Consider the following 27,383-nt stretch of genomic DNA (forward strand, 5'->3'; position numbering starts at 1 on the left):
ACAAATTTTAAAATTAACAAATCTCTACAATGGCCCCCAACTTGAAACAGTAGAAAAATACACGTTAGTGGTCATTCTAACTATTCTGTACTTGTTTGATTGAAACTCTAGCTTAACTGTATTGTGTTCCTGTTAGTTTAAAGCTTTAGATTAAAATCAGTGACTTTTTATAAGTCGACACAAAATGTAGTTTAAGTTTGAACCTCACTGGGTTTGATGGGGAAAGATAAAAAAAATACAAATTAATGTCAGTTGTCACTTGAACACAATCAAATGCGATTTGAATCCTTTCAAATCCTTCACATGATTGCTTCATATGCGTTGCAGTTTTGACTTGTGGAAATGATATCAAAATCTATCTGTGACACCAACTTCTTCAATCAGTCCCAATCAGGTTTCAATTTCCCACCAAAAGTTGCCTCACATTTTTCTAAACTTCCTGACTGGAGTCACAGTGGAAAATTGACAATCTCCACCAACATTTATTGCAAATGTCCTTGCGAAGGCAGCATGCACTTTGTTGACAACAGTCATTTAAACCCCCTTTGCTCTGGCAAACGGGGAGTCATGTCAATAACGCTACAAGCATGGTCAGGTTCTAAAAGCTTTTAAAAGACTCCAGAAAAAAAAAGGTGAAACTTTTCCTTTGGTCTGTAACTTTTGGTTTAAACATGCTAAGAGTGGCTAAAGACAAAGCAAGTGAAAAAAAGGGAAAGATAAATACATCTAAAGAGACTTCAATGGATTCAGCACCTGCAGGTCATGCACACAACTAAAAAGCCAAGCTAAAAAAATGGAATCAAAACCAAACAAACGTCTTGGTGCGTCTGTCTCCAGAGCAGCAGTTTGATGTAACGGAGTGTAATCTGTGCCAAGGGCAGGCACAAGGTCCCAACATGAGAGTGTTTTAATAGCAGCACATTAAAATAGAGCCGCTTTCATTGTGAGTTCAGGACACGTAGGGCTTTCTGTGACCACTGGGACTCGAACAAAGGCGGCTGACGCAACACCCCATCGAGATTTACAAGCCTTAGATCTTCACAGGTGACACTACGGTCTTCAGGAGGTGGCGAGACGAATTTGGTTTTCAAAGAAACGGTGCAACTCATCTTTGCAGGTGATTTTAGACTTCAATCCCATGAGAAAGTTTACAGTGAAGGAGAGCAGCTGGGAATGTGAATGCAGAGTTTTCTGCGCGTCACCATGACGTCCGCATCATAGTTTGCTTTTAATTTGCAGAAAAAAAAACAATAGTTTAAATAGAGTGATGAAAAACTATTTTAAAAAAATTCTGCTTTTACAATAATCTTTCTGTTTAGAATGAATGGTGTGTGGGATTTGATACCAATCGGACAAGAAAATAGAAATTGTGTTGATCAAAAAAGGAGGATTCAAAATATCTCAGTTAAAAACATATGTACAATCAGCAATGTTTAAAAAAAGGAAGAAAAATAACATGCAGGAAGAAACAAAGAGTAAAAAACTTTTTTTGTGTGCAAATGTATCAGTGAGTGAATTGAGCCATTAGTTGCCATGGTGACAAACAAAACATTTAAGCATTTTATTCTATCAACAACTTCAAAAAGATCTATGAAACAGAAACACATCGTTTTGTTAGAAATGAAGGTAAATATTAACATAGGTGAAAAATAATTATTTGTAAACATACACTTCATGATAATAATATGCGGGAAAAAAACATTAAACATATGGAAGTAAAATTTGGTACATATATATATAATTATCAGTTGATGTTCCTACACTGTTACTGGCATTCTACTGGCAAATAGTTTTTGCAAATTTTTTTTTAGTTTAATGCTAAATTAACAACAGAAAATTGAATCCTAACTAAGTAAAAAGACTTGTTTTAGAAAAAAAAATAGTCTTATTTTCTGTTTTGTTAAAATAGAATGAATGAATGAATGAATGAAAAAAAAAAAAAAGCAAACATAATCGGACCTCAATGAAAGATTTTTTTCTTTTTGTTTATTTAAAGAAAATTTGAATTTTGAGAATTCTTGTCTCATTCCAATGGGCCTCTTTTAGCAAGAATGCCTATATAATTCCACCACTTATAACCGTTCTCTTAAGTAATAATAATAATAAAAAAAAAAGCTTTTTAACTATTCTTGAAAAAAAAACGTTTGTTGTTTTTGTATTTTTTTGTGTATAAAGGCATATACTTGCTAAAAAACCTTGTTTTTTTTAACAACATTCCAGATAATGTTTTTTACATAATATAACCGCATAACAGACATGTAAGTTTCTGTGCAACAAAAGAGTGGAACTGCACTTTATTTTGTAAAATATGTCATAATTGACAGGCAAGACTGACTTAAAGCTTGTAGATCCGAAAAAAACAACTTCATGACACTTGACTGTTCTTTCATCTGGGCTTAAACACCTTTTTATCAAACATGGGGTCAAGTTTATGCTTCTGTTGGTGTCTGCGGCTTACCTTGGTGATTTTTGGGTGGGTGCAGCGGCTGTTTCCCGATGTGGCGTGCATCCATCCTGCTCCTTCAGCCAACTGCAGTGGCTGATGGGAGTTTCCTCCGCTGGTGCACTCCTGTCTTAAGGAGCACTTCTTGTCTTGAATGCACCAGCCACATTCAAAGCGCGGGTCGGCCTTCAAGCACATCCCGCAGCTGTCCCGCAACGCTCTGCACTTGTAAAGGTGAGCTGGGCAAAAGAAGAAGACGAAGAGGAGACAAATCTGAGCTGAGTCATCATTTCCATGTTTCTACAAGTTGATTTCACTGGAGGATAAAATGCAAACAAATTTATGAACTACACTGCAAAGAAAAGAAAATCATATATTATGGCGCCTGATCATGACCACAGTCGAACAAGGCGCCATATGTCAAAAAGCTGAAAACATTAGAAACAACAAAACAGGTTAAAAGTGTTTTCATTCAGAGTTTAAGTCCTAGTTCTTTGATAGTTTGTGCGTTTTCTACTCAGATGAAACTTTTTTGTGATTTTAAAAAACGTTAATAGCAATAGCCACTAGAGGGCGCTGTAGGTGTGTGTCCCAGAATTTGCTACTGACAGCAACACAGAAGAAGAATTTCCAGGCAGTAATTATAATAAAATAAATCACATATCAAAAAAATTACACAAAAGCAAAAGAAAAAAAACACATTAAACGTACAATGTCAAAAACCCGGCTATAAAATGAATTTGAAGATGTTTTGTATAAAAAACTATAAAACTTTTCTCAGAAAGAAAAGACAAAAAACTAGAAAAAAGAAATTGGAACAATAATAATGTGCCTTATTGTAATGAAGCCTTAGTCTGAGTTAGTGCTGCCTATTATTTTTTTTTTTTTTTTTTTTTTAACTTGTCCTGTCCAACAGCTAGGCAAACAGATGAGAGCTGAGGGCCTCTTGTGTTGGACATATTTTATTTTAACAAGAGGGGTTATTCATCTTCAGACAAACCAAAGGTATGTCTGAATAAACCCCTTTTGTAATTGAGGCCAAAATTTATTAATTTCAATCATGTTTGAAAATCTTTGGTGTTGGACCGGACGGAAAAGGAAAGAGGGGAAGAAGAGAGAGGGACGTTAGAGAGAGGGGGGGGTAGGAGGGTGATAATAGGAGGGGAAGGGGGGTAAGACCATGAAGCAGCATAGAGCAGACAGGTTTACTGGTTGTTTATCGTTACGGTACGGTTCAAATGTAGTACAAAAAGGGCGGGGCCTGTTCACACACACTCAAATATTATCAACACACCTGCTAGCCGCAAAAATGTCCACATGTCAACATGCACACAAAACAGATAGTGTTCACGAACGCATACCTATGCCTTTAAACCAACTAGTGTGAAATCTTTCATTCATTCAATCATGCAAACTATTAGTGCAAAGGTGAGCTAACACCTGTGCTCAGGTGAGTGTTTATGTTCTTCTAAAATGGATGGTGGAATGTGAAAAGAAGGAGGAGGAGCGCCCAGCCACCCCCACACCCATACCCCCGCCGCAGCAGCAGCGGCAGCCGGAATTCCCCCAACGCCACACGGGAACAGGCAGGGAACAACCGCCCCCCGGGCGACCAAGACCGCCACCCAGGCCAGGGCCAGCCGGACCGCCGCGAGGCCCCCAGAGCCAGAGAGCAGGGAGGCGCAGAGGGAAAGAGAGCGCCGCCCCAGCCCAGCCAGGAAAGCAGCCCCCCGCCGCGCCGGAAGAGCCCAACGCAGGGCCCCACCGGAGAGGGACGCCCACAGCCCCAGACGAGCACCCCACCACCACCCAGGAGTTCCGGGCATCCCCCCGCCCCGACCCCAGGTACGAGCCAGGACCCCCCAAGGGAGACCCGCTCCGCACTCCAGGCAGCCACCCACCCGGCCCACGGTTGGTCCAGGTAGGAGCAAGGCAGGGGCCCGCCGCCCCCGCCCAGGAGGGGGGAACCCCGGGGAAAAAAGGGCGGCCCACAAGGGATGTTATAAATATGGCCCGACCATGCTCGGCCATGTTGGAAGTTTGGCGGGGCCCAGCGCCCAGGGGCAAGGACCAGGACCCACCCCCCAGGGACACGAACACCCCCGGCTCAGGTGTAATATGAACCCCCCCACCGTGCGGAGAGAGCACCGCCGGGCCCAGGGAGACGGCACCCAAGGGACACGGCCGCCATCGCCAAGGGGCCCGCACCCCCCACCAGGGAAGGGGTAGGGGACAGATGGACCCAGGTCCCACCTTCCTTGTAAAATGTGTGTGCGTGTATGGGTGTTTGAGAGGGTGTTTGTGTGCATGTGTGTGTGTTTATGTTTGAATGTATATATTGAAGGGGGAGGGGTGTGTGTACTAAGGGGGGTGCAGTGCTGCCTATTATTATTATTTTTCATTCAAAGAAGAATGCACCTGGGGCTTCAATTTGTTGTACTTCATTTTCATCTGCATGCAAAATTTTGATTTGTTAGAAAAAAAATGTTTCTGAAATTTCAAAAATGAACTTTTTCTAGCACTGTCTGGAATAACTCAGATTGTTTAAGTCTGTGGAGAAAATTTTGTAACATTTTCCAATTTGCTTTAGATCTTTTTAAACATTTTAATATTAGGGTGTAACATTTTCATTTAGAAAAATGAACTGTATCCAGAACATCAGGGATAAAAGCACCATTTACTTGTTGAATTTTCTAGATATTAAGTTAAAAATATAATGAATTATAGATTTAATATTTCAGGATTTGTAATCCTAATAATTGAATTTATTAAATAAATAAAAACTGTTTAAAATTGGAAGAACATTTCAATTTTAACCTTTAAACAACTGATTGACAGAGTTTGTTTTGGCTCATTCATTTGGAAGAAAGTCAAACTTGGAGAGAAAAATGAAATTTGGAGGGCCTGAGGGGAAGCAGAATGGCATAAATGAATATTAATCACTCACATAAAACCTAAAACCTTCAGCAGGTGATTATTATTGGCACTGCGAGGTTCCGACAATGAGAAAATTCTGTTTTCTCTGATAACTTTAAGAAGAATAAAAGAGACTGGAGGGAGATAGCAAAAATTAATTCAACAGGTAATGCTTTCTATTGCCAACAGGGAATTGTTAATTTATTCTTGCAAAAAAAATAAAAAATAAAAAAAGAATAAAAGCTCACGTCTGCAGAGAGGGAAAAGTCAAAGGTAAAAAACAAATAAATAAAAAAATGTTAATTAAATCAATAGAAACCCAAACACCTGAGAAGCACAAGGAAAGGCAGATGAAAGGAACCGGAGAGGAGCGGAGTGATACATTTCAGCTGTGCTGGTTAACAAAATAGCAACAGGGATTGTTGTGAATTCAAAGATGATGTGGGCCCGCGAGGCTGAAAGGATCAGAGAAACGGAGCCAAAAAAAAAGAGAGAAAAAGCAAGACGGGAGACGAAGAAAGGGAGGAGATCCACTTGTAAAAAGGAAAGCAAAGAGTAGGAGTGAAAGACTCGTTTTTTTTCTTTTAATCAGTTTCATAATGATCTCAGTTGATGCTGAGCTGCCAACACCTGCAGGCGGGTTTGTTTGCGTCTCTCAACTAAAAGAGACGGTGGGAAGACGTATAGGAGCAGACTCTGCTTTCGTCCTCCTTGTCCTCCTGCAGACAGAAGAAGGAGGACGGGAGCAGAGTCTGCTCCCGTCCTCCTGCAGACAGGAGGCAGCTGGACTTCAAAGCCAGCCTCTCTCAGTTCCATCTGCCTGACTCGGCCCTCTGTTCGGCCTAATCTGATTAGCTACGCCTCAGCTTAAAAGTAGCGAGACGCTAATTAATCTGAACCAAATGAATGATTTAATTAACATTAACATCTCCACTTTTCACCGGGGCAAAGCCGGGCCGAGCCGCTCTGCCTTAGACGGATAATGCGGCTCCAATTCAGAGAGAAGAAGGCGGGGATGAAGCGATGAGGGATTAATGGAAGATGGAGAGAAAAGGAGGAGAAGGTCTTTATGAGATTTGTGTGAGTGGGGACAGTTTCATAAGGTGTTTTTTTAAAAGGTATTAGACCTTTAACAATGAGCGTTGCATTGCATTTGTGTAATCACAATGGATATGCTGAAAGGGTTTAGCGAAATGAAGATTTTCTGTGGAGAGCTGATGGGATTGTTCCTCTGTACAATCCATCTGACACCTGTGTGGAACGTCTGTCTCTGAAGAGCATCTGTGGATGCCGAAGGCTTAAACTCGGATTCAAAGTCAAAGCAGGCTCACTCCACGTTGATGTGACGACTGTGGTACCAAGCCCATATCTCTAGATTTAGGAGGAAGAACAGTTTGCCATGTTTCCCTCAGACGTGTCTTCTCTGCTTCATTTTAAAATCTCCTTTTCTTGGTCATTGTTTCAGTTTGGTTATTCGATGAGAATCTGCAGAGTACCACTAGACTTCTACTACGGATTGCGACACGAGCTAAGACTGTGTACATTTCACTTACTGGTCGCCCAGTCTGATTCTACTTGATTCTTTGTTCCTATAGGAACATACTCTTCCATTGACCGGTTGTTTTCCTCTCCAGGGTCACCTTCTGCATTACTTAGAGCTTGGATTAAACCAAAACCCTTTGATGAGACCTGCTCATCACTTTTATAAAAAGCTTTTCCTAATCTACATGTTGGACAGTTTTGTCATTTCTAGAACAAACTGGCGAGATTAAAAAAAAGCAAGATTTTTTCTGTGTCAATAATTTGCAAAATTTTACTAAAAATGCCTTCAACTTTTTATTGCTTTATGACAATAAATTCCTTTTATTCATTTATCTTTTGCTGTGACACAAAAATAAGATATTATTCACATTGCCACACATTTATACTTTTATATTCCTTTTAGTTTTGCATGAATCTTTTGGGGTTGGTTTTGTGATGAGTGAACAACATCATGTCATCAGCATAATATGTCCACATATTTAACGCTGTTTTGTTTGTTCTTTTGTCTTGACCCTGTTTGTCAGAGACCCGCCCGCACTCACCATCCTGCAGTTTGTCTGTCCATTCATCTCTTATCTGTTGTTCTTTTGGGGTTTGGATGTGGAGGCAACCTTGACCACCTCTTCCACTTTTTTGGAGGGTTATTGAACAACCCTCAAGCCAACCGGAAGAGTCTCCTCAACAGTCTGCTGCAGGCTTTCCTCCAAATTTTCTTTATTTTGTTTCTTGAACTGGTCCCAAGCCCTGAGAACTCAGTGGAACAGCTCCTACACTCATGAACCAGCTGTTGGTTTTATAGTCAGCTTCCACATCCTTTGCAAGGGTTAAACTTCCAGAAGTTGTTTTTTGTTTTTTTTTAAACTTCCGTTTGATTAGGACTATTCTGCTGTGGAGTTCATACTGTAGCGGCTGCCATGGCTTGATAGACATGGAAGCTTGGATGGAGCAGACTTTATCTATACTTCAGTGGGATGCTAACAACTACTGCCTGAGCCATTCTAGAAGTAGGGTGTTAAGCTGACTCTTGTGCTATACATCACACAGCTAGTAGTTGGTTATTTTGTATTAGAGTTTAGACGATTGAAACCCAGTAATAAAATGTTTACACTGAACCTGCACTTTACTGATAAAGCATTTTAAAGAAGTCAAAAGAGGCCTGACGCAGAATAAACTGCACATAAGAAATCTGTGAAACGCTAAGAGACTGTGGGCAATTTTAGGATGAAAATCAAAAAGAACAGAGAAGCAGCCGAGGCTAACAGATCCAAAATGGTTGGTTAATCGGACTCTGCATGTGTTTAGAGGAAACAGGCCTGTATGACACACAAGAGCAAGCCTCGCATTATCTCGTGTAATGGAACGTCTAAAATCATTAGCCTCCACCTCCCAATATATTACACTTGATGAAGAATTTAGAATAGGTAATTGTTTTCCACTTCATGCACAAATACTGATTTAAAATAATAAATACCATCCCTCTGTGTCGCTTTCTGTTTTTCTTTATCAGTCCCTTCATTCACATCTACCCCCGCCATTACAGAGTGCATTTATCAAGCTGTCATCCAGCCCCTGCTCTTCCTTTTTCTTCTGCCCGTTGCTTTCCCCATTTGTTTGGCTTCCTGTCCGACATCAATCCCTATTAATTTCTGTGTTGGATGTTTGTTTGCTATTATGACCATCCATCAATCAGTCGCCGTTGCCCTCCTTTATCCATGCGACAAGCATAGTGGTTCGGTACATTTTCTACTTTCTTCCTGACAGTTGTCAAAACGACAGGGCTTTTTATAAAAAAGGGGAGAAATGTGCTTCTGTTTCTGCTGCCAGGAGAAGTTGAGAAAGGGGAAAAGTTCTACCTTGAATGTTGAAGGGGTTGTCGATGACAAAGTTGCCGTTCCACACCACAGAAAGGTCAACCGGGAGGTCACTGATGTCACTGCCCTCGTAGTCGTACTGCAGCAGGGAAACAGAGACGTGAGGAGCGTGAGAGATTTTCCATTCAGACTGGATATCGGCTGAGATACGGTTCGCATTTGCATAGTGATTCAGCCACAATTTGTGATTGCAAACAGTGATACAGCTCAAGAACACTTGATGCATAAATCCACCTAAACAGACACATTTCGTAGATACACACAGCGAAGATGGGTTACAGTCGAATAGCCATGGAGAAATGGGAACTGGAATGAGGAGAGTCAGAGGGAGTGGGATAGTTGACAAGATCAAAATAGGGAGATGGATGAGGAGAGAGGAAAAAGAAAGTGAATAGGAGGTGTAGAGATAGTCAGGGAAGTGTATGGAGCCAGAAATCGCACAGTGACCTGTCTGAAAGGACCTTTTTCATTTAAACATAAGCTAAGTGGTGGGATAAGGGTTTGGGAAAGATAAGATGGGAAGCAGAGTTAAGTGAAATTGGCATTTTCAATTTGCTCACTGACACACTGGATTTGGTAGACAAGGCTTGACCATCCCGTATGAGGAGTGGAAAAAAGGAAGCACAGAAGCACCCACACACACGTTTGCACATCCCTATCATACAATATTTGTCAAATCTTTGCCAAAATTGATGCAAAGTGTATAAATCTCAACATTTACATGCACTTGTTTTGCATTTGCACGTTCTGAAGGTAAATCGATTCCCCAAAAATGTAGGAAAAGCAAATTCTTCCAGATGAAAGTATAATAGAACCTAATGTTAGCCATCTGTTCGCATTTTGTTTGTTTGCAAAAGTCGAGCATCGAGTCCTTCATATTCCCCAGAAAGTAAGGCTTTGAGGGTTCTATATCCTTAGAGTTTATTGGAAAAAAAAGCTAAATAATTGCTGCCATATGCGAAAAGGAAACATTTAAGGCCATTAAAAAGCAATGACTATATTATTCTGAATTTTAAGGTTCGCGGGATAGTTGAGGTTTTATTTTTGCATCCTTTTTGAATGAGGCTGTGAGAAAATTTATGACAAAATTGAAGAAAGGGATAAACAGAACAGCAAACAAGGAGCACAGAAAAACCTCTAGTCACCAAAGGGAACAGCTATAGGCGACATCCCAGATGCAGAACTAAGACATTCTAGAAAAACAAGACTGTCTCTGCTGGAGGCACCGTTATGATCTGGGCAGCTATGTTGCATCATATACAGTGAGCCTTGAATTTGTGAAGATTCAGTAAATATTTAAGTTTATCAGAGAATTCAAGAGAAAAACATTTTCCCACAAACTACCTGTTGACACAAAACAGTCCAAAAAACGGTCGAAGAAAATGTCAAATTGTCATTTGTTAACATTCAGGACATTTGGATAGGGGTGGAGCTACAGGAAGGAGGGGGGCTAGGTGGGGAGCCTCCCCCACTCATGTCCCACATTTGAGTCAATATTAGTATTATAATTGACAAAGATGAAGACATCCTCAATACAATCTTAAGTAAGATGCAGATGGGCTGTGAGCACTCTAGCGTTTGCCAAAATACGTGCCGTGTCCATGCTAGGAAGAAGGAATTCCTTCATTTTGGAAAAGTCATGTTTTAGGGAAAAAAACAGTCTTTACAGATCTTGCTAAATACCACAGATCAATAGGTATTGAAGGTAAATTTCATTTGTTGGATCTGAAGAGTGTGCCCAGCGGGTTTATTTCCACTGCTTGTTGCACAACACTCTGAGTTGGGCGGAGCAGCGGTTCTCATCTGCCACCCTTCCAAAGTCTGGAAATCTTTTGGACTGGCCCCAGTTTGGCATGAGCCCTGCAGAGAAACAGAGGACCTAAAGGAAAAGCTGAAGAGAAAGGACAGAAAGAAGGAGGTGTGTGAAGAAGAAGTCATTGTCAGGGCCACAGAGGAACAACTGTGAGCAGCCTGGACCTCTGCTGAGATGTTAAGGACATGAGATGACCTCAACTGATAAAACCAAAGGATTTCAGAGGGTCATGAAGTGGGATTAGACTAAAACACTCATCACAAAAGCGCGGCTGAAGGAGTGGACTCTCTGCCCACTGCAGCACAGGGACCCCGCCTCATCACATCACGCTTGACCCTCCACTTTATTAGCATCTCTATTGCATCCCAGCAGCTAAAGCCGAGTGCATGGCACCCCAGTGAAACCACAAGACCCCAGCACCCTCCGTGGTGAGCCCCTCCATTAAACTTTAAGGGCTTCCACTTGTCCACCAAAACACTGGTTGAGCTTGTTCTCTTGTCTGTTCCTCCTCACCACATCATAGTTTATTCATACTGTCACATGGTTCCAAATGCCAGCACAACCACACGGTGACACCCGGTCACACTCAGCATCACCCCGCCGTCTAACTCACTTCCTGTGGGAGGAACAGTTAAACGCTGCTTTAATGTGGACAACATTGGAAAGAGGCAGAAGCAACAATAGAGAGATTTGATGCTAAAACCACAGAATCAGGACTTTCAAGGTGGAGCTAACAAGGTCTTGCGCATAAAAAAACGTCCAAAAATAAAATGAGTTCAGTGATCTGCTCGTCAACATGACTAAAAGAAAATTTGGTAGCAATGAGAGGTTTTCTGACACTTTCGGTGGAGTTTCCAGATCACCACTTCAGTTCATTTTAGCCACATTGGTTGCCGCCATTTAAGGTTGTTTAGGAAGCAAAATGCTATTTACTAAAAGCATTAATTCACCAAAAAAACATTCCTGCTGCAAGACCTACAGCTTTACTGAAGAAAGATTCCGTTTCATTTAATAGCTAAAAATAAATATTCATGTCAGTTTTCTCCACAGCTGCTCAACTGCACGTTTAGGAATTGCGTAAAAATATTAAATGATTTGTTTTTCTTTAGGTCATGGTTAAAATATAGTGGAGATGATTTAATCACCTGCTGTCTCGTTCTCATTCTGTTACAGGTCAGTTTATTTCTTCTCACAGTTGACTGTTTAAAGCGAGTAACAAAAGACAACAAGCTTGAACTTGTTCATGGATTTGCAAAGTTTCTTACCCCCCTTCCTGGTGCCCAGATGACAAAATGGGGGCCAAGACCTCCACTTGCTGTCTATGAGAGTTGAACGTAAGGAATCAGAGGAGGAAGGGGGGTTGGGGTTTGTTTAATTACCTGTAATGATTTGAGTCGCTCCTTATTTTATGTCTGTTTTGCTTACATTAATTTAAATATTTAGTTTTTAGAAACCTATATCTTTTGTCGTATTGTTTGTTTGTTTGATTAAAGTGGTTTTCTTCATGGGCGGGGCCAGCCAATAAGGAAAGAGGCTGAAAGGGGAGGAGCAAAGGTGAGCTGTGCAGTCAGTGTTGTTGTGTCAAATAAAGAAATGTCGTTTCTGAACCTTTTGGTCGTCTGCCTCCGATGTAAACCCGGCTCCTCTGGTCACAGAACAGTGGGACACCCGTGTCAATCATGTAACGGTTAATGGTTGACAAAGTGTGCATTATCAGAAATTAACTTGAGACGTAGAAGCCTGAACCGTCCGACGCAAAGCGAAGCTCCTTGCTTCCGCGAAGTGCATTAATTTCTGATAATGCACACTACGAAGGCCACTAACTCGCTTATACCACTTACAAAATAAAGAAATATTCAACCAGTTTTTAGTCCTTAATTCTAGTTATTTTTCCAATTTTTTTTTACAACTAGCACAGATAAAACTGGAACTCAAATCCTTTTCATGTTCACTTGACCAAAATTTGGACCTTTTTCCCACCACAATCAGTGACTGTTTAGTTCAGAATTACTATTTTATGTCACTAATGTAATTGTAACTCTAATACTACTGTAACAGCAATTGTCCCACCTCTGTTAAACCTTGACTAACAAAAGGCTAAATTTGTAACGAACCTGAAAAACTCACAACCACTCTGTGACAATTGTGAAAGAGTTTTGCAGCTCGTTTGTTGAACACATCCTGGTTGTGCTCCGCATAGAAAAGAAAAGATCAATTTAAACTCTTCTGGACACACCCTCAAGAATGTCTTTCACAATGAGGTTAACATGTTAGCCCCCCCTGGAAGTACTAACTTCAGCTCCAAAGTTGACGTTCTTTGAATTATTTTAACTTTTCAACAGTTTATTCAATAAAGATATTCCAACAGATTGTGAAGCTGAGAAAAGCAGATTTCATATCAGCAAAAGCTGCTTTTCTCTCCAGCAGAATCTGTTGGAATTACGTTAATTGCGTAAACGATCGAAGAGTTCCAGTGGTTAAAAAGTGTGTGTTGTTTAGCTCTGGTGTTAAATGACTTACCTTGACCAAATGATATTTTGTTGGAAAGTCTATCCATCTTTAGAGATTATTTTTCTCTCATCTCTGTTTTGTTTTAAAACAGATCATTCCCGGACTTTTCAAGCTGCTATTTCAAAGAGAAGCAACTGAGCAGCTCCTGAGTTAAGGCAAGTTTGTGACTTCTCTGTAGCTTTGCACTTAAAAGTGGTGTCAAACCACTACTGGTGGGATCTGGTGGGTACAAAGTTGTACCCCCTCTCTTCCCCAGACGTCCCTCTGCTGGCCTGCTGTCCTGACTTCCTCCCCTGAGTGTGCAGAGCTGCTGGAGATGAGTAATCAGACTCATTACTGAAGCCTGTGGCCAGCTCCTTCATGTCACTGCATGTAATTAATCTACCTGAGACAACTCATAGTGTGGACCCCCCCTGGGGAAGAAAGAAGGGAAGGGTGGAGAGGAAGGGAAAGGAGAGCAGCAGTGGGTTGACAACTACAGGAGGAGAAAGAATGAAGGAGAGAAGAGGACTTTTGGTGGCACTTGAACCATGAGGAGGTGAGGGGGAAAATGAGAGAACCAGGGAAGGAGAGGAGGTGACTTAAGGATGAAAAAAACGGGGCTGGGAGGAGCAGCAAAAAGTACAAAGCGAGCACAAAGCCGTCCCTGGCCTCATTACAGTAACAGCAGCCCAGCTCAGGTTCATTCGTTATCTGCTCCGCCGCTCGTTTATTCTCCCGCTACATGAATTGTCTCCATGGGTTGCATGTCTCCATGGATCGTATGAATAGATAGGACTTCTGTGTGTGTGTGTGTGTGTGTGTGTGCGCGTGTGCGTCTGAGGATTTGAAAACTGTCGATGTTAACAAAACAGAGCAGCTGGTCTGCGAGGGGGGAGAAAGTAGAAAAACGGGGAGCTGTGTGCGTCTGCATCCATGTTCAGGTCACTCTTGTGTAATTAGTCATGTTGAAGGATGCCCGAGAGCGTGTTAAAAATAAACTACAAGCTCACCGCGCTCGCACACATGCCCCCCACCCCAACCACCTTACATTCATTTAAAGTCAATGGATTTGGATTTAACCATTTAATTTCTGCCGTGAATGCAACAATCAGCTCCAAAAACAAGTGCAACTTCAAATAAAAACGGAACCACAACTACTATCCTTTTCTCAATTCCCTTTACTCTCTGTCCTCCGTGTAAATCTAAATGACTCGCCTGTACTTCATAAAACCAATAAGACACATTTCTGTTTGCAGTAGTACTAGTTTACTAGTAATCGATGCTGACGTAGCAAATTGCAACCACATAAGAAACTACTAGCATCCTATTTGGAAGTTAAATTCAACTTTTTATCCTGAAAAATCTTCAGTTTATAACTTAGCTAACTTGAACTACAGAAAGAAATATCATGAAAATAAATTAGGATTATCAGGAAAATGTTAAAAAATGTATTAGAGCAAGAATGGTTATTTTGGAAAATAAAATGACAGCTCTTTATTTATGTACTTAAGTCTGAACTGACACATGTAGAGGAAAAGAAGTCAACTCCCCCCTTCAAAAAAAGCCTTATGAAACTTTTAGTCGTCTAAATCATTGTTTTTTAGCAAATGATTTTTGCACCACATTTTATTTTTTCCCAGCAAGATGAGAACAGGAAATGACAAAACGGTTTTTAAGAGTTTTTTTTTTGTAAAGGACACATTGGGCTTAAACACACCAGCAGTGTTGTGCAGAAACTCTGTGCTGGAACTTCTCATTTGTCAGATATCATACATCAAAAAGCCTTTGGTAAAGCACACACAGACACCTAAAAACCCATCTTTTCAGGAGGGACTGTGCAGCTTTGCAGCGAGCCAGATGCATGCAGGAAGTCAACGTGCACGTGTGCTGCACACCAGCCGAAGTGTGTCGGTGTAATAAATCATGTAAAGCAGGCTCCTGGTTGTTGCTGATCCTACAGTCTCCGTCTGCTCCACATGATTAGGGAGAGGATCATGTGGAGAATCTCCATATGTCTGCTTCATGTTGAGCTTCCAAACCCCCAGGGAGGACGAGAGCGTGCACGTGTATTATCGTCCACGAACAGACCAGCAGGTATCCCTGCAGCCGCAGCGTGCGCACGCCACCGTGGGTTGTCCTGTGGGCAGGCCAGCGTGCATCAATGCATACTTGAGGACCCCGGTGTATTCGAGTTCAACGTTTCTGTGTTTCGTGAGTGACTAAATAATGCACTCAGAGACAGTAAGATCGAGCAGCTGAGTGTTCATCTACTGCTGGCTAATTTTCTCTGATTTATTACCCTTTGCTGCCCCAGCCGCTGCTTGCTGTGATACATATACACACACACAACTCCCCACTGAGGATATTGAACATCATAGAAGCGCCGGTTCTCAATCACAGATGGATCTCCTGTCTATTGATCCTCGACATTCATATTTTTATTTGCTTTCTGTTTAGGGAGGCTTTCCTTAACCCTTTCAGGCTTATTTATTCATCTGTTTTCTTTGGTAATTTGGAAATATTAATATGGAAATTTTACTAATAATCTTCTCATGAAGGTATTTCAAATTATTCTAAAATATTTTTATTTAAATTAAACAGTCTAAACTTTTCAGCTGACCAGTTAAATGGTCAAATACTGAGTTAATTCTGTCCCGCCGCCGTCCTGGACTGTAATAATCCGATAATTTTCGCAATTCTTTCGACTTACTGCCTACTATTGGGCAAAACCTTAAAAAAAATCAATGGGGCCAAACTCTCTTCCAAAGAATGTTTCACAACAAGAATGTTATGAAATTATTAAGGGATGGTCATAGGATCTGTAAGCCATAATGTAAAAAAAAATAAGATGTTTGAGCCACATATTTCTCAGTCTATTCTACCTCATGATATGTCATAAATGCCTTTTCTGTAAAGTACCCTTGGTTGGACCTGAGATTGAACGTGTTACAGAAAGTTGACTGCACAGAAAAGTGGAAAACTTTAGACCAAAACTCCTGTGTTTTTGTTTCCTCCTCACAAAGGTTGTTCTGTTGCACTTTTGTTGTCAATTATTGAACCTGCGGGAGGCTGCTGTTCATCACTTTGACAAAAAATATAAATAAATAAAGAATAAACCTGTAAGATTGTAACCAACACAGCCAGGGAACATTTAATATGTAGACATGCAGGTATTTTACTGTGACAAACCTTTGTCAATACACATTTTACGGCTGAACAACTTTCTAACCATCTCCTACTGTTCCAAGTGTGCTTGCCTCCATTCCTCTATTTTCTTTCAGTGTTTCTACTATTACACGGATTATGCTTTCATTTTCTGTCACATCCTGAATAACCCAAAACATCCGGTCTCCATCTGTTTCTGTCTCATTTTTTGGGTTTGTTCTCATCCTCTCTTTGGTGTATCATCATTGTTTGCTCCTCTCCTCTGATGCACTCCCTTTCTTTGTCTTCCTGCTTCTTTCTTTTTCCTCTCACCAGGCTTTTTCTGCGAGTCCATCAGTCTAGCGCATCACTGCAATCCATCATCATTTTATCTACAGCTCCCTTAATTGGATCCTATCACAGTCCCACCTGACGAGCGGCGGGACCGGGGTGCAGAGGAGGGGGCTTCCCGCTCCACCAGGCAGGCAGCACGTGCATCAGCAACTGCAGACTTGTGTAGAAATCAGAGTTTCTTGCTTTCTTAGAGTCTGTTCACCACACATTAAAAGGGCACCAACGGCTCAAGAAATAAAGGTAAGTGTGTCTGTGCGGTGGAAGGCCTCTGATTTGCTGCATCAGGATCGTCAGCACATGTGAAGTTAAGGATGTTGCAGAAACTGTGTTGATGATGCTTTTGGAGGGACAAAGACATGTTTATGGAATGCTTCTATAGGAAACATAACTGCCGACTAATAAACCTGACAAAGTTATGACTGAAAGATGAGATTATTCCCAGTTAAGATAAAACTGTTGTTTTTTTGCTTCCTTATTGTGTTTTCATGCTGAGGGGCATTATTTCAACCTGAAATGTTGAATACATTTTACAAGAATACAGTTTTGGTTCCTTTTTCTGGTTAAAATGTCACAAAGACCACCAGCTGAGACAAACAATGCTGCACATATTTAATGAAACAGGACCTTTTAAAAAAGCAATGTTGTAATCATGGACTGCAGCTTAAGTACGTATAGCTGTGAGTATGACTTGCCTCCCAAAACTTGAGTTTAAAGAAGAAGCTGTTAAACTTAAAGAAGCATTTTTGTGCTTTTTTTTTTAAAATGTTTTACTAAAAGACAATTTAAAGTCATAACAAGCAACACAAAGCAGGATCACACGGCTGCTAATAGGCTGGTTGGTATTGATCTAGTGTAATTGATTGTCTGGGTCTAATCCATTGTTTTCTTGCATTTGTTTACCATAACAATAGTAAAATCTCTGTGTTATGTAGTCTTTGTTATTTTTTCGAACAGCAACTGAATTCACATTTTCAAGATTATCCACTCTTAAGCAGCAATTTTAGAAACAAAGCCAAAATAAATGATTTTTTGTGATATTTATCCTTTTTTTTTCTTCCAAAATCAACAAAGTCATTTTTAGTTTGTCAGAACTCAGAAAAGCTAAAACATCAATAGTTCAATGTCTTTTTGACTAGTTTGGGGTTTTAACTGAGTTTATTCTCTCAAAAAGACTTTATTTGGACATTCTGACAGTCAATGAAAAAACACAAAGTGGAAAATCAAATACTGAAAAATCCAAAACAGAAAGTTTGGACGGGAACTATAAGGAAAAACACAAGCGAGTAATCCTACAATGTACTGGTTTGTCTGTCCTCACTCACCACTCGCCGCTTCCTCTGCTCTTCAAACGTCTAACTAATGATTGCAGTTGTAGTTTAGCTCTTTGTCTTTCTTCTGGCTGATGTTCCTGTGTTTTCATCGTCTCCACTGTCACCCCATGCATTCTACTTACAGGGGGAGGTAATTCTGTTTATTTATAATCCCTTCCTCTATTACAGGGGCTAATTCACAGATTTATTTTAATTTGGCTTAAACTTTATTGATTATCTTGGCTTAAAGACAACCTTAGACAACTGATACTTTTGTTCCTTGTAATTGACTCTCTATAGCGATTGGAGAAAAATTATGGTTTTGATTGGCTGCTGTTTAAATAAAATGAGCCGTCTGTGTAAAGTTGCCTGAGTTTCTGGAGTTTTACATGTTGTTGGTCTGTTTTGTCAGCTTTACCACAGAGGATCATTGTTTTTGGTGCCGATTTTTGCAAATGACAGCCTTTTGTTTCTCTGTTTTTGTAAAGGAAACAAAATAAAAAATGTTTTTTTCATTATTTGTGCTGTGGTATTGAAGTCCCACTCACTTTTTGGTGTTTTTAACATGTTCTTGTGGCATTGTTCTGATAATGGAGGACAGGTATACAGAAAATGAGCTCAATAGTGGATTTCTGAGTTGTGATTCAGCAGCAGATAAAACAATGTTGTTGGAAAAAGATTCTATTCATAACAGAAAATTTGCTGAGCGGGCCACAAGCTCCCTGCTCCGCTCCATTCTGATGCATCCAAATGCGGACAAATACATCCATGTAAGTCTTTGTTTTCCTCGTCTGAGCTGGAATCTGGATCAGAACTGAACGGCTGGATTGTTCCAAAAATGTTCGCCATTTTTGTTGCACCGCTTTTGTCAGGTTGGGGTTGTAAGCTAGCAGGAAAGAGTTTAAACAGATGGATGATAGGAAATGAGGTTGGGCTTACTCTCCAACAATAGTCCTGCCCGCAACTCAGAGGTGAATTTCTAATGAACTACTGCTGCTCAGCAGAATTGGGCTAACAATGGCGTAACAATCATTAAAATACCACTGGGAACACTTTGAAAATAGATCAAAAGATGATCGCAGAGGGACTTTAAATACACTAAATGAAGATTTTGTTGCTGACTATTCACCACTTGATGATCCATTTTTGTCCTGGATGATCATTTTCCCGATGGAGGTCTTCATCTACAACTTTGAACTCCAAAGCGGTTTTATGCAGTTTCACCTAAACTCTGCAGGGCTCGAGTATCATTTCCACCATAAAGCTGAAGAATGGAACTCAAAGTGATGAGAATCATTTAGAAAATTAACTTTTGAACCACATCATGCATCTCAACAGGATGTACAAAACTTCCTGTTTTCCAACTTGATCAGTATTCAGGAGGTTTCAAATACATCTACTTAGGAATAAATTTGTCAAAAAGCACAAGAAGCAATCATAGAAACATATGTGATTAATTGTGCATAATTTTCATTTCCAAACCTCAAAAGAACCACGAGAGCCGTCATTATACCCTGAAGTACACTTTAATACCATTCGCTTTAACTGTTTTTTGAATTGCTGTCACACATCTGAGGAACAAAGGCTTTCAGGCCCTCCCTGCAGGGGTGCAAACTTCCATTGTAGCAGAGTTCAAAAACAGCAAGAGGTCGCAAATCAGCTGCGTGTTTGGAGCCAGCTGTGTGGGGAGGAAGTTGGCTGAATGACCGCGGCCTCTGTCAGGTGTGTGACAGGCTGGAGTTAAGGGCGCCATCGCAGCTGCCAAAGGGGGGAAAACGCTCTTTCAGGCTGCCTTTTAACAGGAAGCCCTCATCATTGGACCAATCACAGTGAGCCAGCGCTGCAGCAAGTTATTCATATTGTACGCCTCCTTAAGACATAATTGCCATCGTTAAATTGCCTCCCCTCTGCCTCCTGCTCTGATTGGAGCTGAGGAAGTTAACTTTTCTCTAACGGCTGTTCTCCATTATTGTTGGCAGTTTGAGTCAGACCCAAAAGGCAGAAATCAGTCAGAGATTGTGGCTTTCCAACAGTCGGTCCCCGTGTTCCTTTGGCTCCGTTTTAAGCCTTTACTTACTAAGTAGCTGTGAAGTAAAACCAGCTTGAGACCCAGGAAGGAGCTTTTCTTCTTACCGTGGTCTTCTGACACTGGATGCTGCTGCTGTTGAACCTGAGAGCAGGGACGCTGTGCACGCTGCCCTGGATGTGGAAGATGCACTCATAGTTTCGCTGTCCAGACTGAGGCTGGGGCAGGTTCTGGGCCAGAAGTGTAATCGGCCTCATTACCCCAGCGGGGATATAAATCTGGGTGGAGGGCAGGATCTGAGGGCACTCCTGCAGACAAAACATGAGAGACAAATGATGAAATATTTGAGAGTTAAGCAAAGCAGCAAAGATATGGATCCAGAAAATGTCAGAACATCAAATGCAAACTAAGATCATTGTCCATCAAAAGAAACACTTCATCAAAGAAGCCTGATGCATATAGTTAAAAAGGAAAGTTACCTCAAATACAAAAGGGGTTTATTCACATATATGTCCGCAGATACATGACCGCCTATTGTAACAGTAACATCTGTCCAACACAAGAGACTCTCAGCTCACATCTGTTTGCTCAGCTGCTGGACAGGACGAGTAAAAAAAGAAATAAAAAACCTTCACATCCAGAAGGGGTTTATACAAATATACACCTTGTGTGTCCAAAGATTCAAAAACCCCTAATGCAACAGTAACATCTGTCCAACACAAGAGACACTCAGCTCACATCTGTTTGCTCAGCTGCTGGACAGGACGAGTAAAAAAAGAAATAAAAAAAACTCACATCCAGAAGGGGTTTATACAAATATACACCTTGTGTGTCCAAAGATTCAAAAACCCCTAATCCAACAGTAACATCTGTCCAACACACGAGCTCTTCAGCTCTGATCTGAGCTGGTCAGCTGCTGGGAAAAATTAAAATAAAATAAAACTCAGACTCCTTTATTCCTACCCATCATCTCTTCATACTGATGTCATAGGTCTCTACATACAAACACTAATTTCGACCCAAAACGCACACATGAGCGTGTTCAGTGGCAACACAAAAATACAGAGCATGTTTGCTAGATTTTGTGCTTAACTCAATAGTAATATAATATTACATGATCAGTTCAAAGTACAAAATTTGTATCAATATTTTTTTCCCCAAAAGAATAAAAATGAGGAAAGTCTGACCTTTTTAAATGACTGCTATCACAGCGTTTGGGTCAACAAAAGCTTCAAATCACTTCCAATCACAACCACCCTTTTAATCTGGATTTGAGCCAAAATGTAGGCATCTATTTAGTTGATGTATACATTATGTTATGTACTCATCCCTCTGTGCTTACTCATTTAATTTAATAGTTTTAATTCACTTTTAGTGATTTGCATATGTTTATTAAGGTGCATTTATTTATGTATTAATCTAATTACTAATCTTTGTTTTTCTTTTACATATTTTACTCCTTTCACATGTTTCTTTCCTCATGTGGATCCTCCAGATCAGCGATTGAGCTTCTCAGTGAACAGGGTTGCTACAGAGGGATCTCTGGGTTTGTCGCTTGCTTTGATCTGGGGGCTCCTGTGGTTTTCATCTGCTGTGAACATGAGTGGGGGGGTCCCAAAAACATTGTTTCTCTACTTAAGTATCGAGCCAGATTTCTTTTTCACACCTTCTTAATCTCTCATTTAATTTTTTTAATATGTTGTGTTTTTGTTTGCATATGTGGGGTGGAGCATAGTGCTATAATTTTAATTTATCTTTTCCTTTATGTGTGAAAGTCTTCAGTCTTGCTTTTGGTTTCTAAATTGGAAGATGTTTGAATACTTTGAGCTACTGCAGTAAGAAAACTCCACAAATAAAGTCTGATTTGATTTGATTTGATTTGATTTGTACAGGCTTCTTGAAGCAGCTTCTATAATGTGTTGGAGTGAAGCATTAAAATCTGATCCAAAAAAGGGTTGATACAGATATGCACCTCGTGTGTCTGAAGCCACCTAACCAACTGTAACAGTAAAACCCGATCAAGATTTTACTTGAGACGAAGTGATCTTTATTGAAAATGCCATATGCCTTCATATCAAAGAAATGTGCAGATTATCCTCAACATTTATAACCATTTTCCAGCGTTTCAGTTTGGCTGTGAGGGTGTGGGGCGGTGGAGGTGAGTTTGGGACATGAGAGCCATTCTGGAGACCTTATAGCTTTTTTTGGAACTACCAAACAATTTGACATCATAACCAAACAACATATTGTTGTTGTAAAATATCCTAAGATACAAATAGAGTCTAATACAAATCTTTATTATTTAGGAAGATTTATACATCTGCCTAATGTGACTTTTATAGTTTTTATACTTCACACTGTTTCGTTTGTATATAGACCTGGAGGCTTCAAAAAATGTGACAAAGTCTTTGCCGCTCTTCAGTCAGTAAATATTTGGCCAAAACACCAGCTACACCAGCTGTCTCAATTGAGGCAAATTGGACTCTCTAGCAGTTTTTTTTCTGCATTAATTAATTCATAAGAAAACATTGAGTTGTCAGCTGGAGTTTGTGTTTCTTCATTTCACGCAATCCAGGATAAATTCAGTTTTAAATTTTTTAATATCTGCTTCAATAGTTGAGTTTCTTCTGGATTTATGCTCCAAAACTAAGGAAAACCTTTCAGATAAATGTGTTTTTTTTAATATATATTTTTTCTTTTTCTTATTATCCAAAATGTTTGTAATTTAGACAGTATTTTCTTGGACATAAACACATGTTTGTTCTGGAAAAGAAATATAATTGTGACTTAGACATTCACGGCCACATAAACAGAGAGAAAAGTAATATAGCAGAGGTATACTATGCACACCTCTAAAGTACATTTAGTATTCATGAGGAAAGGCAGTAAAATAAACATAAAGTACAAACAGAAATGTTTAATTAAATCCCACCTCACTGCCAAACTGTCATTTTTGTGTTATAAACATTTAGTCAAAAGGAAGCAGCGTGTTGTTTTTCTCAGAGAGTAAATGCTAAAATAAACCACACCAACAAAGCAAAATGTCACCGTGACATCAGAGAGGAAGACTACTCTGCTGCTGACTCTCAGACGTGATAATACAGCTTTTCTTTTCAAGAAATTGTAAAGTCCCACAAGTTATATCAAGGGTGGAAAAGAAACAGTTACAATTGCATGCATACTATGCAATAAAAACATGCAATGCACAAAAACAGACAACAAAATGACACGACAACGGCAAAAAGCAGACATTGTCAAGTCTATTTCATTCACTGTTGGTACAAAGTTGACATTCCACCAGTTTGCCTTTGGAGATTACCCCTTTGTGCAGAAATTTCACTCAACTAGCAACAAAAACAGTTCAGAAAAAACATTTTCACACATTACCGTCTATTGTCTATGGCTATTGAGGAGGGCAATGATCTGAACTGAACCCTTCAGATAGAAAGTTCTTGCTTGAAGTTTTCGGAGGAGCAGTGATTTGACTTCAAACAACCTCCACATACCTCACAGTACTGTATGTGTATAAATAAAGCGGTGATGGCAGTATAAAGTTATGAAGTGAAACGATAGTTTATTTGTCATCGTCATTTTTAAGTGCTGTTTGGTCAATGCAGTGCAATAAAGTCCCACATGTTGCGGTATTTCTTACCAGACAACAATTTCTTCGCTGAAATGTAACAACCTGAGGAACATCATACACTACGATGAAAAACGTTGTTCGTGTGGTCTCATTTCAAAAGGAAGGAGTCACTTACTTGACTTTTAAAAAGAATATTCAATGCTTACATTTTTTTTTTTTTTTAAATATCAGATTCATCAACAACCCCGCCGAGAACATCCTGTTCAGTAATTATTTCCATCAGATTGGTGACCCATCCAGATCAAAATCAGAAGTGTCTGTACTTTTGGACTCTTTTCTGCCAGGGATCCAGCTCTGGTGGTCTCCTCCAAACATTTGTGTACAGACTTTGAAAAAAAAAGTGTTTATGTAAACTTTGATTAGGCCATTGGGAGCAGCAGAATTTATTCAACTTCTTATGAGTGATGTGTTTTTCTTTTTAAAGCCATTAGTAAAGCTCATAACCTACTCCATACAACAAAGGGAGTAAAATGTAACACCCCCAGCCCCCCTATGGCCGTGGTGTTGGTACGAGCTGGTGAGAAGGAATGAAATCAGGAAAGTAGATAAGAGATCAACCTGATGCCACGGAGCGCAGTGAAGCAGACTGTCTGTGAGCGAGGCTGACAGCTAAAATGTAAAATCCTCACAAATGCACACAGACTGCTAATGAAGTGAGAATAACTTTCAATAAATTATTAAGGAGTCCTGAATAGGAAACAATCATAGACTGAAGGATGTGTTGGTGCGTTTTACCTCACAAGTTTGTGAAGCTTCTCAAAACAGCACTGCTCACGCACCAAATGTTCCCTGCAACCTTGCTGGGAGTTTGGAGAAAGGCACGTTTGCACCATGACAACCACCAGCTGACTGGCTTTCAGAGCTTGAGGTCGTGTTTTAGCCCAGTACAGCATCTGCTGCGATTGTGCACAGACGTCCTGCCTGGCTGCTGTCCACTCAGACAAATGCAGAGTCCAGCCACATCTGCGCCGCCCGCTGCCCATCCTGCTCCAACAACGCACACACCTCTTCTCATTAGAGATGAGTCATAATGAAACGTGCAGCCTTCCTCTGAGGATAATTTGAACCTTCACATAAGTCTGAACACAAACAAAAAGTGTCTTTAACACTGAGATTACAAAGAAACCCACAGAGGAAGAAAGAGGAAAAAAAAAACTAGCATAAAGGGGGTTAACAAAGGTTCAGGAGCCGAGGATTGTGGGAGCTGTGACAGGTGTCAGAGCTGCGTCTGCATCAGATAGTGAAGTGGTTTTACACAATGACACACAACAATCTCTTTACCTGAGGGACTCCTCCAAATCCTCTGCTTTCTTTTCTCTCCTGCTGATCACACTTGATCTGCTTTTCTCTTTTTTTTCCTTCTTTCACTCTGTGACCTTGTTCTTTTCTTCTTCACGAGAAAAGCCTGCCCTCTTAATCTATATATATTCTAAAACAGTAACTTCTTGAGAATCACAGGCATCTAGTAGTAAATGGTTGGGTACAAACTGTCTGCAAAAAGCCTTGTTGAGATTTACGTTTACTGCACTGTAGGTCAGGGATGAAAAGCTATGCAGAGGATGAGCGGCAATAAACCACTTGATAAAAAAAAAGAGAGGAAGAGGTGAAGTGATGAGGAAGGTAGGAAGGAATGTCTGGAGGGTCGCACACTCGTTTATTAAAGTGGGAATGAGAGTCGAGGAGGTCAGGCTCTCGAAAGAGCGAGGCTCTGGAGTCAAACGCACCACTCTTGTCCAGCCAAACCAATTCCCAAGTGATTAATACAGCCTAATATATAAACACCGACTGTGACTCCGAACTCGACAGGCCTAAAGTGCACAGGCACACGAACAGAGCGAGTGTGCACACACTCACCCCCAGCTCTCAAACACACCCTGATCCAAAGTCAAATCTTGCCCTCTGGCTTTGTGCAGCAAACCAGTGCTGGGAACTGTATTACAGGAGCCTTGAGGCCAAACACACAGATGCTGTGATCAAAGAAGGTGAGTCTTCGGAAAGAAATTAGTCTGAGCTTCACTTCCCTTTCAATAGTGTGAAATCTCTATCAGCTTCTTTCAATGTTTATAGGTGCTCAACTGTGAGACAACTCTGTCATGTCCGTTAGACGCACAGCACAGTACATGCTGTTGTGCAGCAGAGTAGCTTAACCCTTGTGCTATCCTATGGGGTCCAGATGACCCCATCCTTACATTGACGTGTTCTCCCTACCATGACAAAGGTGGATAAAGGTGGAGAGGATTTCATGGACACCAGTGAAAATCACAAATCATTGAAGAAAAAAGGTTCAGTGCACTGTCTTGCGGGGTCCAGATGACCCCACTCCCAATGTTAAAGTACCTAGGATGGCACAAGGGTTACAGAAGAACTTTCTGTCCTGCTAAACCCTGTTTTTTTATTCACTTGTAGGAAAACATGATAAGATTCTTAAAAGAAGACTAAGAAAACAGAAGAAAGCTAAAAGTGATAAAAATGTGTTAAAGAAATCCCTGAAAATAAGCTAAATGAAAATACACATTACTAAAATAACATCTTAGGGGCGGAAAAACAGAAAAAAAAGAAAATACCAGGCTTTGTTACTTTGTCCAAAGCTAGAAAAAGATGTAAATGAAATGCTAATGTGATAAAAAGATTATTCTGCAGAAAAAATGAAAATGAATTAAAATTCTGAACAAAAGATCTGAGAGAGAAAAATAGAGTTTATTATTTTTTACATTGGTCCAATTGGAATAATTTATTAAATAAAAAAAACAAAAACGCAAAATACCAGAATGCAGCTCTTTTCACAAGGTTAACCTATCTTAAGGATAAAGTAAGTGTTTTAGATCTATTAAGTCTTTAACCATATTTTCTGTTAATATAGTGAGATTAAAAAGTAAAAGAAAATCAAGAGCAAAAAAAGTCTATGCTTTGATTGAGTTTTTATTTCAAATAAGCAAACTTTGGAAAGTCTTGAAAATCCCAGCAAACTCAGTGTTGAGTATGTTTTCTAGCAACAGTAAACCCTGTCGGTATATAAACTCAAACTTTGATCAGTTTTTCATCCACTACTTTATTTTTCCAGGGATGACCTGCTGAACTCCCCTGTTGCCGTTTATGTGTCTCCCTAACATTTGATCGCCTCTTGACTCTTCCTCTGCCCTGAGGTTCATCTGACCGTGACGATGCCTGCAGTCATGAACTCCCGCTGCCTCCGACACCCCGCTGCATTTTCATATCGACTTTTCTTCTTTTCCACAGCTTCCCTGCCTCGCTCATTCTTTTCCTCAACCCCCCCGCACACCGTCTCCTCTGGGGGGGGGCACTCTGAGGTGATGTCATAGATGAGGCCAGATCTCCGACTGGCTGCAGGCTGTCACCATTGAGGCCACCTCACAGAGAGAAGCGCAGACAGCCTCCGAGTATGATGGATGAGGTAGTCAGTGTGTTTGTCTATGTGTGTGAGTGTCCAGGGGGTTGGGGGGTGGGTCACTCCAGTATGGAAGGGTCCCAGCGGATTAGCGTTACAGTCCAATGAACCGTTTCAGAAAAAAGAGGGCGAGACCCCATCGACCACTATTCCAGACACACAAACGCACACACAAAAGATAACAACTTGATATGATGATATGACCGCATCAGCCCGAAGAGGAAGAGTCCTCCGTTTGGTCTTGGTTTTGGACAATCATGTACTTGCAGCCCTAGAGAATAGGTTTAATAGAAAGTGGCACACTAGAAAGCAGATGCAGAATGATTCCTGGGCAAATCCTTTGGGACCTCATCATTCATTCACAAGGACAACACAACACGACTGTTTATGAAGATCTAAATCTGTTTTTTATGTCTGTTCAA

General features: G+C 40.5%; 1 protein-coding gene across 2 annotated transcripts in view; it reads right to left on the reverse strand.

The window, feature by feature from the left end:
* plxna1a (plexin A1a) overlaps positions 1–27,383 on the reverse strand; it is a 263,334-nt gene that overhangs the window by 62,222 nt on the left and 173,729 nt on the right. For both annotated transcript variants that reach the window (XM_020704420.3, XM_078949962.1), the window contains 3 exons: positions 20,020–20,220; positions 8,755–8,851; positions 2,459–2,682 (listed from right to left, as the gene is read on the reverse strand). In XM_020704420.3, the coding sequence (XP_020560079.1) occupies positions 2,459–2,682; positions 8,755–8,851; positions 20,020–20,220 (522 nt within the window). The remainder of the gene's footprint in view (positions 1–2,458; positions 2,683–8,754; positions 8,852–20,019; positions 20,221–27,383) is intronic.

This window comes from Oryzias latipes, chromosome 7, assembly GCF_053564925.1.
Source record: "Oryzias latipes strain Hd-rR chromosome 7, Olatipes_Hd-rR_3.1".
Classification (NCBI taxonomy): Eukaryota; Metazoa; Chordata; class Actinopteri; order Beloniformes; family Adrianichthyidae; genus Oryzias; species Oryzias latipes.